The 15,393-nt window shown below is 36.5% G+C and overlaps 1 protein-coding gene and 2 non-coding genes across 3 annotated transcripts; all 3 read right to left on the bottom strand.

The window, feature by feature from the left end:
- Positions 1–7,279: 7,279 nt before the first annotated feature.
- On the bottom strand, positions 7,280–13,920 carry LOC104611513 (small ribosomal subunit protein eS10z-like). The gene is made up of 5 exons (XM_010278589.2): positions 13,644–13,920; positions 13,489–13,537; positions 13,089–13,368; positions 12,850–12,982; positions 7,280–7,630 (listed from the first exon to the last, which is right to left on the bottom strand). Exons 1-5 carry the CDS (start codon positions 13,644–13,646, stop codon positions 7,553–7,555), a joined length of 543 nt encoding a protein of 180 aa, XP_010276891.1. The 5' UTR covers positions 13,647–13,920; the 3' UTR covers positions 7,280–7,552.
- Positions 9,432–9,514, bottom strand: LOC148790809 (small nucleolar RNA snoR53Y). Its single transcript, XR_016078196.1, has one exon. It is a non-coding gene; the product is annotated as a small nucleolar RNA snoR53Y (small nucleolar RNA).
- LOC148790810 (small nucleolar RNA snoR69Y) lies at positions 9,622–9,716 on the bottom strand. The gene has a single exon (XR_016078080.1). It is a non-coding gene; the product is annotated as a small nucleolar RNA snoR69Y (small nucleolar RNA).
- Positions 13,921–15,393: the final 1,473 nt, after the last annotated feature.

Genomic DNA, 15,393 nt, shown 5'->3' on the forward strand with positions numbered 1-15,393 from the left:
TAATTCGACGGGAAGGTGACATGCTTTACCAAAAACGAGCCTATAAGGAGACATTCCAATGGGAGTTTTGTAGGCAGTCTGGTAGGCCCAAAGTGTGTCGTCCAATCTATCGGACCAATCTTTCCAGTCGGGCCTAATGGACTTTTGTAGAATATTTTTAATTTCCCTATTGGACACTTCCACTTGACCATTTGTTTGGGGGTGATAGGGGGTTGCTATCTTATGGGTGACTCCGTATTTGCGGAGCAGAGCACGGAATTGCGTATTAGTAAAGTGTGATCCCCTATCACTGATGATTGCTCGCGGACACCCAAACCTAGAGAAAATGTTCTTTTGAACAAATTTCATTACAGCTTTGTGGTCATTGGTCCAGGTTGCTACCGCCTCAATCCATTTCAACACATAATCAACGGCCACCAAGATGTATTCGTGACCAGATGATGGTGGAAACGGTCCCATGAAATCAATACCCCAAACATCAAAGATTTCTACAGCTAGAATAGGGTTAAGTGGCACATGTCTCTACGGGACATATTCCTGATAGATTAGCATCTTAGGCAACTCTAGCTAAAGACATGGGCATCCTTAAATAAACTCAGCCAGAAAAAACCACTTTGCAGCACTTTGGCCGCAGTTTTCTTTCCCGAAAAGTGCCCCCCACAAGCGAGAGTGTGACAAAAGTTGAGGATGCTTAGGTGTTTAGACTCGGGGACACAACACCGGATCACTTGATCTGAACAGATGCGAAATAGCTCGGGATGTTCCCATAAGTAATATTTGATTTGAGAAAAGAATCGGTCTTTCTCATTCTTAGACCACCCCTCGGGAATTTTACATACTACTAAGTAATTGACAATATGAGTGTACCATAGGAGAGCATTATGAGAGACAGCTAAGAGATGTTCATCTGGGAAGGAATAGTCCTGGATGGGCTCGCTCTTTTCAATTTGAACTCAGGACAGATGATCAGCTACTACATTTTCAGAACCCTTTTTATCTCGAATCTCAAGGTCAAATTCTTGCAAAAGAATGATCCATCTGATGAGCCTAGGTTTGGCCTCTTTCTTAGACAACAAATGTCTTAAGGCCAAGTGATCAGAGTAGACAACCACTTTCTCTGTGGTGGTATAATTCAATTGGGCTTCCGAGAGGGTATGGCTTGCATAATAGATTACTACAGGACGTTTATCCATCCTTTGTCCTAGAATAGCTCTAATGGCATAGTCAGAGGCATTACACATGATTTCAAAGGGCAAAGACCAGTCAGGAGGTTGCAGAATTGAAGCCTTGGTCAGTGCCCCCTTCAGGTACTCGAAGGCTTTAAGACAAGCTTCATCAAAACTGAATGGAACATCTTTTGCTAGAAGGTTGCACAATGGTCTGGAGATCTGGGAGAAGTTCTTAATAAATCATTGGTAGAAACCAGCATGTCCAAGAAAAGAACGGATTTACTTGACAGAAGTGGGGGGTAGAAGTTTAGACATTAGGTCAATTTTTACTTTATCCACTTCAATACCCCATTCGGAAACTATGTGACCTAAAACAATGCCTTCTTTGACCATAAAATGGCTATTCTCCCAACTGAAGACCAAGTTTGTCTCGATACATCGTTGAAGAACTTTTCGTAAGTGTTCGAGACATGTTTCGAAGGAATCCCCAAAGACAGAGAAACCATCCATAAATATTTCTAGGAAATCACCCACCATTTCTGAAAAAATTGTCGTCATACACCTCTAAAAGGTTGCTGGTGCATTAATAATCCAAACGGCACTCGTCAGAACGAGAATGTTCCATAAGGGCAAGTAAAAGTTGTTTTCTCTTGGTTTACAGGGTAAATGGCTACTTGGTTATACCCAGAATACCCATCTAAGAAGTAGAAATATTTTTGCCCAGCAAGTCTTTCCAGAATTTGGTCAATGAAGGGAAAAGGGAAGTGGTCTTTTTTGTGACTACGTTGAGTTTCCTAAAGTCGATGCATATTTTCCATCCCGTGGTAAGTGAGGTAGGGATTACTTCACCTTGACCATTAGTAACCACAGTGAGTCTAGCTTTCTTAGGCACTACTTGCATAGGACTTACCCAATTGCTATCTAAAATCGGGTAGATATTACCCGCATCTAACCCCTTAACTACTTCTTGCTTGACTACCTCTCTCATATTTGGGTTCAACCTTCTTTGCATCTCCCTACTAGGTTTGGCACCCTCCTCTGTGTAAATATGGTGCATACAAATAGATGAACTAATCCCCTTCAAATCAGCTACTACCAACCAATGGCACCCCTATACTCCTTTAATACCTCGATCAATTTCTCTTCTTGTCTAGAGGTGATCACCGGCAGTGTTTGGTCAGGTCCTAAAAACACATACTTAAGGGAGTCCGATAAGGGCTTTAGTTTCAGTTGTGGGGGAGATTCAAGAGAAAGCACAGGTGGTTCACTCTTTACTTGTGGCAGAGGTTCAACAGTAGGCCAAGATTGAAATGGGCGAGGAGACTTCATTAAGGCATTAATTTCTTTCGTCAGGTCATCTACTATGACCAGATTGGTTTCTCCAGGGTTTCTCTCTACATCTATTGTACAACAATTCCTATTATGTTCTGGGTAGGCAGAAGGATTTTCAGACTCATGCAGGTCTTCACACTTTCCCTCCTTTTGAAGAGCTGAGATTTCTTTAGCATTTTCTAAGTATGGGACATTAAAGGTTGTAAGATCTTGGTATTGGGGAAGACCTAAGGATTCATCTCTAGGGTCTATAACCATCTAACTAAGCATTGAATCATTTTCCCACTGCAGGTTAGCTTCCATGAGCTGAATTACTTGGCTCTCTAATTTTAGGATTGACTGTTGTTGAGCTAAGATCAGTTGTTGGAACTGCAAAAACCTATCATCAAATGAATTGGCTTGATAAGGCTGAACCGGTTGGGTCCCAGGGTAATCATTATACTCATAGTGAGCCTGGGTTGTAGACCATTGAGAGTGCACATCTGGCAGGGTGCTTTCTTGGGCTTGGGCCCAATAAGTGAAATTGGGTTGATTTTCCCACCCAAGGTTATATGGACTAAAGGATGGGTTAACATTGGGTTGGAGAAATCCGTTAGCTGCATGTACTTGCTCTGGAATGACCGGTTGACATGGGCCCATCGCAGGGCACTAACTAACATGATGGGCCAGGCTTGCACAGATGGAACATGTTGGACAGGATGACAAGGTTGGGAATGGGTAAATTGTTAACGACATGCAAGGACTTGGTCAAGTCTTTGGGATCCCATTGATCTTGTCCAGTTGTCGAGACACATGGTTCCAATCTATCTGTGGCTTAGATTGGAAGTAGTTTCTCATTCCACAAACTCTGACCATTGCATTCATTTTATTTTGTTTTAAAATTTTTTTAATTTCAAATTTAGATTTTGAAATTTAAATTCTACAATTTAAACTCAAATTTGAAATTTTTCTCTTTTTTTAATTCAAATTTTAAATTTTTTGAAATTTAAATTCAAATTCAGATTTTGAAATTTAAATTCAGATTTGAATTTTTAAATTTAAAAAAAAATGCAAGCAAATCAACCACATGACCTAGGGGCTGTTGACCTAGGGTTTCCTAAACTAGTGGTTCAACCAATGTGAATCCTTTTAGGTTCACTTGGAATTACCCCACTTTCTTTGGTTAGCCAGATAAGAGGTGGGGATGTGAGTGGCTCCCCTTGCTCTCACAAGGACCTAATTAAGTAACCACAAAACCCGCTTTGGCGTAGCCATTTAACCTCTTTCCTTAGACACCAACCACCGGTTATGGAAAGTATTTACAAGCTTTCTTAAAATCCAGCACGCCTTTGAACCAAATGTGAGGCTCCCTAAAGGATCTTGCTATCCAAATTTTAAATTAGGGTTAGGGTGAACCGCACGTGAAGGGTGGTGATTTTTGGGCAAAGAAAGGGTGACGAAATCCCCACCTTATCTTATTTAAATTGGATGCCCTTAAAATGGATTAACGGAAAAGAAAAATAAACACAACAAATGCAACTAATTACAATGCATGAACAAGTATTTCTAATATGAAATTCAGCAATATAACATAAAAGAATAAAATAAACTAAGCAAGAGAAATAATTAAAATGATAAAAAGAAAGAAACCCTAACACATTCACAACTAACAATGATAATTTAACAATTAAATAAACCTATATGATGCATGCTTTAGAATATGAAACCCTAAATGTTGGAATGCAGAAGTTAATTTTTTTTTCGATTTTTTATTTATTTATATATATTTTATTATTATTATTATGTTTTTTTAATTTTTTTGAAATTCGAAATTCTAAATTTAAATTTCAAATTTTGAAATTCAAATTCAGATTCAATTAAAATTTAAATTTAAATTCAAATTCAAAAATTTTAAAAATTTTCTCTTTAACAATTAATTATTCAATTAAAGCACTAATAAAAAGGAAATTAAATAAGGCAACAAATAATTATAACAAGCAGAAAATAAAAGAAATAATTATGCTAACAAGATTAACAACTACCAAAATAAATTCTAACAAGAAAATTTCTATTCTAAAAATTAAACTGAAAATAAAAAATAAAAAAAAAACAAAATAAAATTATGCAGGAATAAAAAAATAAAATAAAATAAACAAAAAAAAAATCTATTTTTTTAAATAAAAGAAAAACACAAACCTAATAAGATAGAAATTCGAACAAGAAATTAAAATAAAGAAAGAAAAATAGATGTAGAAACAAAACTGGAGAAAAAAATTAATACTAAAAAAATAATTAAAAATTCAAAAATCGCTATTCAACTTTAAAAAAAAATGAGTTCAAAAATAAAAACAAAAAAAAATAAAAATAAAATGGGACGACTACACCTAAAATGCAATCCAATTTCTCTTCTCTTCTCTTCTATCCCACAGTCCCATAATGCTTCGGTACCCCACCTTTCGCTATTCCGTCCTGCAGAATCAAAGAGAAACAAGAATTAAACTAGGATAACAGATCAAGTAATCAAACGAAAAAGAAAAAATAATGAAACAGATCCAAAAAAAGTAAATAAAAGTTTTTTCTCCGTGCTTCCCCGGCAACGGCGCCAAAAACTTAGTGTGTCCGGAAGCGTGTCGTTAAGCACTTCGGAACACCAGTATAATATTTATAAAATTTTTCGACTATCAAACAAATACTAACACAATAAAGGGATGAGAATGGGTCGTATCCACAGGGAAGCGAGGGAAAAATTAATATACACTCAAATCCGGACAAAAAAAACACAAGAAGGAAGTGCAGAAATATAAAAATTAATTAATTAAATTGAGAAAAATATAGAATTCGAACAGTACTGAAAGTTAAAAGTACAAAAACATAAATAAATACAGAAATAAATTAACAAAAGAAACGAAATAAAAATCTATAATCCAATCAGAAGTAGTAGTCTCCGGATCTCTCCTTTGACCCTCGAACTTCTCGAGCTAGGCCTTTCGTCTTACCTGGCCAAATTGTAGATCTACAGAAAATAAAACGAAGATCAAAAGGAATGAAAATAAATTACAGAAAGTAAATAACGAAACTGGAATTGAAAGAACAAAAATTAAAACTAAAATAAAGTAAAAGTGGTTGGGATCCGATTCCAGAGGTGGCAGTAGTAGTGTTGGTGAACTACAAGTAGGAACCCCTCCTCTTACTTGGGCATCCTCCTCTTCCTCTACCCTTAAACTTCTCAAGACCAGCCTTCCGTCTTACCTGGGGGCAGAATCCAACCCTTTCTCAGGAGCCCTTGGGTCCTTTTTATAGAGAAGGGTGGATAGAACTAGGATTAGAGAGAAAGAGGGGGGTGGCAACTGCGTTTTAGCAAAGATACGGGCGCCCTAGGGTTTCTAATGGAGGGTTAGGATGGTTCTAGGGTGATCCTAAGGCTGAGAAGAAAAGGAGAAGGCACCCAATATTATGTAAGGCTAAGATTTAATGACTAAAGGTTGAATGGTGAAGATTAGAAGTTAGATAGCTCCTAGGGTTAGAATGCTAAAAAGAGAGTGCCCCATAATGGATGGTGGAGATTAGAAGGGATGGAAGGTAAGGATTTAACAGTTAGGGGCGGCTAGGGTTTGTTAAGAATGAAAAGAATGGGTTAAAAAGTGCCCTAGGGTTTAGTAAGGCGTGGGGAGCATGTTAATACTGTAGGAGGGGCGCCAAACTGGTTTAGCAACTAAGAGGCGCCCTCTTGCTTTCAATTTTTCACGAAAACACCCCCTCTCTCAGTTGGACTTCACACTAGCTTCCCAAAATCTGCATTTCAGTCATGAAAATTTGCCAATTTTCCCCAGAATTTGCACAGGGACCCTCAAATGCCACACAACATTGCATTTACTGAGAAAATGACACATCTTGACTATTCTAAGGCCAAAAATACCCATAAATTGATGCCCTTAAGGCATCAAAATGCAGAGTTGTAAATACACTCAGATGATCAATAAGGACTTTATTCTATGATGAAATGTATATAAGCTCAAGCTTCATTCGAAGCCTTTCTAACTACTAAAAAGCTTATTTCAAGGTCATAAACGAGAGACTTCACACTAAAAATGCTCAACCCAATTCCGCAACTCGATTAAACTTTGTTTAAAGTCTTTCTAACTACCAAAAAGTTTATTTTAAAGTCACACACGAGAAGTCACACCGGGAAATTTGTTTCTGAAATTTTAAAATTAGAAGGTGCAGCATCTTAGATTCATGCGCACATTGGTTAACACTTCACAGATAACAATGGAAACAACCTAATGGCAGAGAGAGAGAAGACCCATTTTAGCGGCCAAGGCGATATCGCAAAATGGCATTAAATAGCGAGGAAAGAACCAAATCAACAACAGCGAACCTTTAGACCTCACCAACATTCTGTCGCTCAGTTTTAGCCTTTTGGGAAAAATACACTTTGAATTTCTAAACCTTATATTTATACCGTACATGTTTTTATTTGGGATCTTACCAAATTAAGCCTCCGGAAAAGAAATACTTTAGGCTGTGTATAGTTGTAATGCAAATTTATTTGCACTGATAAACAATGAGAGTGTAAATGATTTCGTGCAAATTATGATATTCTTATTTCAAAATTTACCTTGATATCGGTACAAATAAAGTAAAATAAGACCTGAAACAGAATAAAATTAATCTAGAATTACATTTTTTTCATTTGCACTCCCATGCATTTGTACTAATGAAAATAAAATTGCACAACACCCACACTGTCGACTTCGAATCTTTGAAAGATAAAGTTAAAAGTAATTGAAATTTGATAATTTTGTTTGGAGAAAGGTACCCTATTATATTATTTATCGAGCTGTGAAAAAAAAAGTCGCTAAGATAGATGGAACACTACGAAAGAGTAGTTCTGACAGTTCCTCTTCCATCAAGAACTAGTAACAAAATCAGATCTCATGACAAATTTAAGACGGTACTCTGCGACATACTCGATATATAACTGCAACAAATTTAATATATAACAGCTTTTCTGGTTGCATATAACTAAAACTATCAAAAATTAAGAGAACTCCGCCATACTCGACACCCCTTTACGCCAAACTTGAGCTACCAGGTCCCGCGCCATAACCACCACCTCCACGGCCAAAACCAGGCCTTGCACCAGGACCCTGCGAGTTCAAAAGTAACACGTTGAATACATAAATGATGAACCATTATTTTTCAGTAGATCATGACTGAAACTATGACTGTTAAATCATGACTGCTATCAAATAAAATACTTTTTTGACTGAGACTACTTATTAGTGACAATTGAGAGCAAAAATAGCCCACTCAGCCACAAAAGCCACCCACAATACAATGAGATTCAGTCACACCAGTAGAGGGAAGCTGTTCAAATCCCAAACAAGGTTGCAGTTTATCTACCAAAACAGCATGCAACAGCTTGCCAGACAAGGTTACCACTTGAATCAGATGTTTAGTGAAGAGACCCAAGCAAACTCGAAACTCCCCCGGACCCCAATCACAAAATGCACCTGATCATGTTATTTTATAAACTTGAAAGGTAATTAATTGACTTAGTGAAAAGAAGTAGTAGCCTGTGGTTATGATGCTTTGATCCTGCACTCTTACAAAAGGGCAACCATGTTACCATCTGATCACTCTCATTCACACTCTTGTTTGACTTAAAAAACTCTAATTTTTGAATTTGGTCCACTAATTGTGAGGATATTTTTTTTATAAATACACTAATTGTGAGGATATTAATACCCTAAATCAAAATTAAGGTATAAACTCCCATTAACATTCATTGAATCCTATTTTTGACTAGAATACCCCTATTGTTGAATTTGGTCCCTCTCTAATTGTGAAGGCACAAAATATAATTTATACTACATTTCCCCGCATTCAATTCCCTCTCATCAAGTTTTATATTTAGAGTACTAACAACTCCCATTCTCTAATTAAATCATATTAACCTATTCTTTTTACCAATAAATTATACTCATCATTAGCATAAATAAATCTATACTACTATTAAAAGTGTGAATGAGAGTGAAGAAGTCTGACTTAAAAAACACTAATTTTTGAATTTGGTCCACTAATTGTGAGGATATCTTTTTTTATAAATACACTACATGTGAGGATAAATATAAACAACCACTTTTCTCGTCATTTAAACCTCTCCCTAAATCATAATTAAGGTATAAACTCCCATTAACATTCATTGAATCCTATTCTTGACTAGATTACCCCTATTGTTGAATTTGGTCCCTCTCTATTTGTGAAGTCACAAAATGTAATTTATACTACATTTCCCCTCATTCAATTCCCTCTCATCAAGTTTTATAATTAGAGTACTAACAACTCCCATTCTCTAATTAAATCCTATTAACCTATTCTTTTTACCAATAAATTAGACCTAAATCCATGATGTCATATTTAAAAATTTTAAAATAGAAATAAATGAAAATACAAAAAATAGACAATCTCTAATGTTAAGGAAAAATAACAGTGACAAATAATAATTGTTTTTATTGATGTTGAAATGAAATATAAATTCAAAACTAGCGTTTGACCCAAAAGGTTCAATTGATGATGGAATATGTTTCCTAGATTTTTCAACAATTCAACCTTTAAAATCAAATGTGTCAACCCATGACATTATAGTTCAATAATAAAAGGTAAAAAAAAATAACACAAAAATATATATAAAAAAATGTATAACAGATTAATTGTTTTCGTATTTGGTGGTGAGTCAACAACTCAACCTTTTGGATCAAATGTGCCAAACCCTTGATGTTGCATTCATGAGTGTCTATTTGAGATAAACTGGAATAACCTTAATCATTAAACAAAAGTACCACCATCCCGGTACAAACTTTTCTAACTACTAATAGGTATATACTTTACATTTTCATTGCATCCCCAAAGTGTCCCAAAAAATAATTAAAATAAATTAAAGAACATAGTTCCCTCAGGAGACAATATTGAACATCCAATCATTGAAAATAATCGGTATTAGCATGGTAGAAATAAGCATCATTGGGAACGGTAGCCTCAATACAAAAAAATGATAGAAATATAAACTACATAAAACAATAATGAATAAGAATCATAATGAGATACTTGTGCTCAGAATTGATCAAAAAAAGAAGATAATTGTGCTCAGATATATGTCAAACAATCTTTTCCCAGACCTTTGAGTAGGTCTCATAATGAGCTGGGAATAAGAATATCATCATTGCATCGGAAAACAGAAGATAAAAAGCATTAGAATCAATGAATATAGAATGTATGCAGAATACAAGTTCACAAAAGTAGTTGGCATGGCTCTAACCACTCCTCTAACTACAGGTCCAACCCATGCAGCATACAAATTCACAAAATTAATGAATATAGAATGCATGAATGAAAGCAAGGAACAAAGACTGAAAAAGGTGAGTGAAGGCCCCTCTTACGTTCTCTAATCAAGGGATCCAAAGAAAGGCTCTGTAGTACGCAAGTGCATTAGTAGCAGTATCAGTGCTCTTTAATTGGCAAACACCAAGAAAACAGTGATATGTAGTTCTGCTTGTTATGGATGATATGGAAACATCCAAACCCACATACAGTGTTTTAAAGGTGCAAGGCACAAAAAAGGCACAAGGGCCAATTTGCACCCAAGGAGAAGCACAAGGCGAGGCACACGCCTTTTTGAAGCAAGGCGCAAAAATACAAAAAACAAATTGCTAAAAAATCAAAAAAAGTGAGAAATTTCAAAAAAAAATGACAATTCAAAAAAAGCAAAAAAAGATGAAAAAATATTAAACATAATATTAATAAGAAATATAAACTTAATTTTTTAAATTAATGGTTTTAAAAAACCTCTTATCTAAAATTAAAATACATAAACATAACATGTAAAGCATATTCAAATGAAAATTTAAAAATAAAATCAAACATATAAACATTTCCAAGCATTTAAAACCCACAATCTCTTTTTTTCTTTGATTGCACTACTTCAAGTAGCTAATGTGATGTAAAACATATTACATTCCTAATTCTACGAGTCACCTTTGTGCCATGTGGCCCATGCCCCTTGAGGCAAGCCCAAATAAGTCCATGTTAGGGTCCTAAATTCTTAGTTTTCACACAAAAATATTGATTTTATAATTTTAATTGCATTTTAAGAAGATATTTTAGTAGGATGAATGAATAAACATTACCATATAGGGGGTTCTCAGAGCTCCAAGGGTGGACCCCCGCCCAGCCGCTAGGTTCAAAAAAAGCAAAAGTGTACAATTTTCACAAGGCACAAGGTGCATCAGGTGCACACCAAGGCAATCCAGGTGTGTGCCTTTTGGAGGTGCTGTGCCTGTGCCTAGGACCTGGGCAAGGCACGTACCCTAAAATGCACCTCGCCTGTGCACCTTTTAAATCACTGCCCACATATATGCAGCAGCATCCTGCTTCTGCAACTTCTATTCATGTTTGTCACAAAAACATTGGTTATTTGTTAACATTCCAGTAAACTCTTGCATCACTTCACAATGCTTGCAACGATTATCTACTCTTGGCCTTTTCCTTGATGAAATTATCAGAAAACAGATCCATGTCCAAGCACAAGGACTACCAATCTTGTGATTGCAGAGGTGAGCAATTTATCACTTAATTCCAAATATAAAGGGCACATAAAGCACAACATGGGGTTTGGCAAAACCTTCCCCAACCAAATATATCACTAAAACAGACCTATAATACTTTAACAACAAAAATCCTATTAATAAATGTTTGCTTGCCTAGGAAATGATGCATATGAAACTTGTATAGGCTAGAAGCCATGACTGACTTGGTTCATGTTTGAGAGAATTAAATACTTTCATGAACTCAGAATCCAGCATTAAACACCATCTAAACTCCAAGGACAGAATTGCATGGACCCAATCAAGAAGAGCATAAAAGGAGATGTGCATGCAATCTGTGTGTCAACCCTGAAAGGCTCCAAACTCTTGGAGTGCCTATAGAGCATGCATGAATATATTTATGTACATGTCAGAGAGAGTGAAGCGGATAGGGGTGAGCTGGAAGCCTGGGACAAGGGAATAAAAAGAGTAACATGAAATTTTTTAGTAAAATAACAAGCACTATGGGCATTTTAAGGGGTAAAGCCAAGAAGCCAAACCAAGGTACTTTTACTTAAAGCCTAAAGGAATGTAGAAAAACGAATTGGGCTTAATTTTAAAATTTTTCTTTATTTTTGTGGTAATGTGGAAAATGGAAACATTTAAATGCCTGAAGCATAGGATGGGGGTTTGACTTGTATTACGTGTAAAGAGGGAAACAAAAAAGCATAGTGAAGCATGTAGCATATCAACTTGAAGAATTCACACCACCATGTGCCATCAAGCTACTAGAAACCTCAACTCAACTCAGCCTTAATCCCAACAATTTTCAATTGACTTGAACACACCTCTCTACTCTAATTTATGGACAACATCCTATTTAATTTCTCTATCATTACATATGATTGTTCCAAGGTAGAGTGGTTTGCATGAGGATTCTCCTGATAACTCATTATTTAATTTCTCATAGTGTGAGAGTCATCACCAAGACATTCATTATGTTTCTTCAATTCAAGTTAGATTTTGCCACCAATTATAATCAGGAAAACAGACTGAGTACTAATTACTAAAGCCCAGGTACATCACTATTTGCCACACTTCTTTACCTAATAATGTCATGTAGTAGATAACACATGGGAGACCCAATATTTAAGTTTCTCAAGGAAGTGCAAAAGACAAAGTGAAAACAATACTGTCTTAAAACAAGAGTATAGTAATAAAGGCAAATCTACATCAATATTAGAAAGAGAAAAGAGGGTAGGCGAGGGGGTCCTCTAGCCACAAAGCTCATACACTCTGCTCCTCTCATTTTTCAGACGTTGTCATCTATTTTTAATTAAATTATTAAAAATGTAAGAAATTACAATGAAATCCATCATTACTCTAATAAAATCATTCTGAACCTCACCCCCGATAGTTAATGTCTGTAACACCTCCCCTCCCATTAAATCTCCATTGACCCTTTTGACTATCTTAATAAAGCAGGGGCATAAATTAGATGGGCTTGAGTCAAGATAAGAGCCATCCCAACCCTAAAATATGGAACCTAGCATGGACCCAAACTGATATTAAAACCCAAATTTGCAACCCTAATCTAACCAAATTTCTATTCAAGTCCATGCATTTGGGTTCACTTGCTAGTAATAACAACAAAACATACAAAATGTAGCTTCTAATTACACAGATATTAAAATACCAGTACTTAACCAACCGATAGAATCTAACAAATCAACAAATGTCAGCAACCATGACAAGGTGCCAAATAGCATTTAAGATTTCATTACCCTAAACGATGGTTGGTACTCAGGCGGGGCTCCTCCCTTGTCACCGAACTCACCAGGAGGTCCTCGTGGACCACCACGGTACCCATCACGGTCGCCAAACCTAGGCCGGTCTCCCTCAAAACGAGGCGGTCCACTAAAACCAAAACCACAAACTCGTAAGGATGGTTAAAAAAGCATATAGGCGTAGGCCTACCAGCAGAAAACATTGAAAACGGACATCTTTGGCAGGAAACATTTACCGTGGGCGATCTCCGGGAGGCCCGCCCATAGGCCTCCCAGCAGGCTTAACAGATTTCTTCAAAGTGGCAGGGACGATCTCCGAAGGGAGGTTGAGGTATGTTCGGAGGAATTCGATCCCATCGTTTGTGAGGTACCAATAGTAGTGCATCCAAGCGAAGGTCTCACGCACATACTCTTTCGATTTAAAGCTTTGCATCAACTTGATGACCTGTAGATTCGGCACATCGATGTCCGGGTGCTTCGCAAGATTAAAATCTTTCTTCGCATAGCAAACGCCCTCTGTACATTTACAAGAAATCGAGAGATAAAATCAGACGTCAGGAATGAAACAGTGACAATCATTAAAAAGTCCCCAAAACAAGCAAAGAAAATAAAAAAGAAAAAAAGAAAAGTAGAAACCTTGGAAGAGATACTTGGAGATCTCTCTCCGGTTCTTCTCCGGAATAATCTGCAATTGCGAAGACGAGAATATCAATGATCGAGAACAAATCTAATAGTAATGAGCATAGCAACCTCAAATGCATGGTTATAGAGAAAATAGCAAGTTTTAGTACCATGGCTACAAAGGTGAAAGACGCCTTCTCCTTCCTGGTTCTCTCGTTTATCTCTCTCCGTTTTCAGTCACAGCAGAGACCCCAAAACCCTAGAAACATTTTCTTATATAGTTAGATTTGGGCCGAGATTGAATCTAGGGTTATTTGGCTCTCGTACCAGGGCGGCCCAGTTCGGTCATATATACTTATGACCAGCCCGAAGACAGGCCATGGACTGACCTTATTGGCTACCGGGGCTCAAGTACGCTGGTTGAGCCACAAGGCCCACAACCACAATATTCATCAAGTGAAGTAGTGTTTACTTTTCTTTGTAGAGAAAATGGGGTGCTACACAAACCGAGGTAGCAAAAATCATTACGTATCGGCCGGTATTGTATCGTGTCGGATAGAGGTGCTCACGAACCATGGTGCCTGGCGGAGCCGCATAGAGGAGAGGTGAGAGAGAGAAAGAGAAGAGAGATACAATATCAGAGATGGCATTGGTGCGTGCCGGCGAGGTGGCGACCGATGTTGCTGCTTGGTGCTGGTGGTTGGTGTGGGCCGCGCAACCGTCTGGGGAATAAGAAGATTTGAAGATGACTGTAAGAGAGACTGAGAACTTCAAATAGAACTGAGAGAGACGAAAGAGAAAAGATTGAGAGAGTGAGAGAAGGTTTAGCCATTTAGGTTTCTAATTCGAAGAGACAAAAGAGAAGAAAGGCTTGAAAATTTTCGATTTTCGAGACTGGGAGACTGGCAGTCTCCAGTTTGTAGGGGTGTAAACGGATCGAATTCGAATTGGATCAGGCAATATCTGAATTTGAATCCGATTAAAAAATCTGATATCCGATGGATATTGAAAATTAATATCCGAATTCAAATCCGATTAAATATTCGAATATTCGATTCGATTCAAATTTGATTAATTAATTATTTTAGATAATTAATAAATATTTTATTGATATAAAGTATATAAATATATAAATTATTTATATAGCTTAATTATTATATATATAAAATATATATCCTATTTTATATATTATATATAAGAATTAAATAATCGGTTGAATTCAGATATTTATCGAATCGAATCAGGTCATATTCGAATATGAATCTGATTAACTATTCAATATGAATAGGATACCCGAATTCGACCGATTAGATATTCGAATTATCTGGATTCGATTATGTTGAATATCGAATTCGAAATCGGATTTTCGAATACCATTGACACCCCTACCAGTCTGGCACTCTAGCACTCTAGCAGAGGCAGACTACTGAATAAACTTTCAATTGAAACTTTATTAGATTTTCAAAAAAAATAAAAAATATAATATAATATATAATATTATATAAATATATATTACTGTATATATATCGATCGGTTCGGTTAATCGCCGATTTTTTTAAATGGTTAACCGAAACTATCGGTTTTTTAAGAATATCGAACCGAAACTGAACCGACCGGTTCAGTTAACTGATTTTTCGATTCGGTTTCGGTCGGTTCGGTTTTTCAATTGTTTTTTGCTCACCCCTAGTATCGAGCCCTTCCTGATACGCCCCTACAAGGGTTGTATCAGGTCAGGGCCTGGTTTAAAGGGTAGCCAAGACTTAAACTAGCCCCTCTAAACCAAAATCGAAAAAAAAAAATGGAAGTTAAAAAAAGGGCCGATACTGGCCAATAAGTATCAATACTTTGAATTTTGGGTAGCTCTTCCCCAAGAATCAGAAAAACAAATTTAACTAATGTTATGCAAGATTTTTTTTTCTA

The sequence above is a fragment of the Nelumbo nucifera genome, chromosome 6, assembly GCF_055504915.1.
Source record: "Nelumbo nucifera cultivar China Antique chromosome 6, China Antique-T2T, whole genome shotgun sequence".
In the NCBI taxonomy this organism is placed as follows: domain Eukaryota; kingdom Viridiplantae; phylum Streptophyta; class Magnoliopsida; order Proteales; family Nelumbonaceae; genus Nelumbo; species Nelumbo nucifera.

Excerpts from the sequence above, each read along its gene's own strand:
- LOC104611513 (XM_010278589.2), bottom strand. Across the intron at positions 13,369-13,488 it reads CTCCAAGTATCTCTTCCAAG|AGGGCGTTTGCTATGCGAAG; the intron begins GTTTCTACTTTT and ends GTAAATGTACAG. Across the intron at positions 7,631-12,849 it reads AGTACCAACCATCGTTTAGG|GGTCCTGGTGCAAGGCCTGG; the intron begins GTAATGAAATCT and ends TTGAACTCGCAG.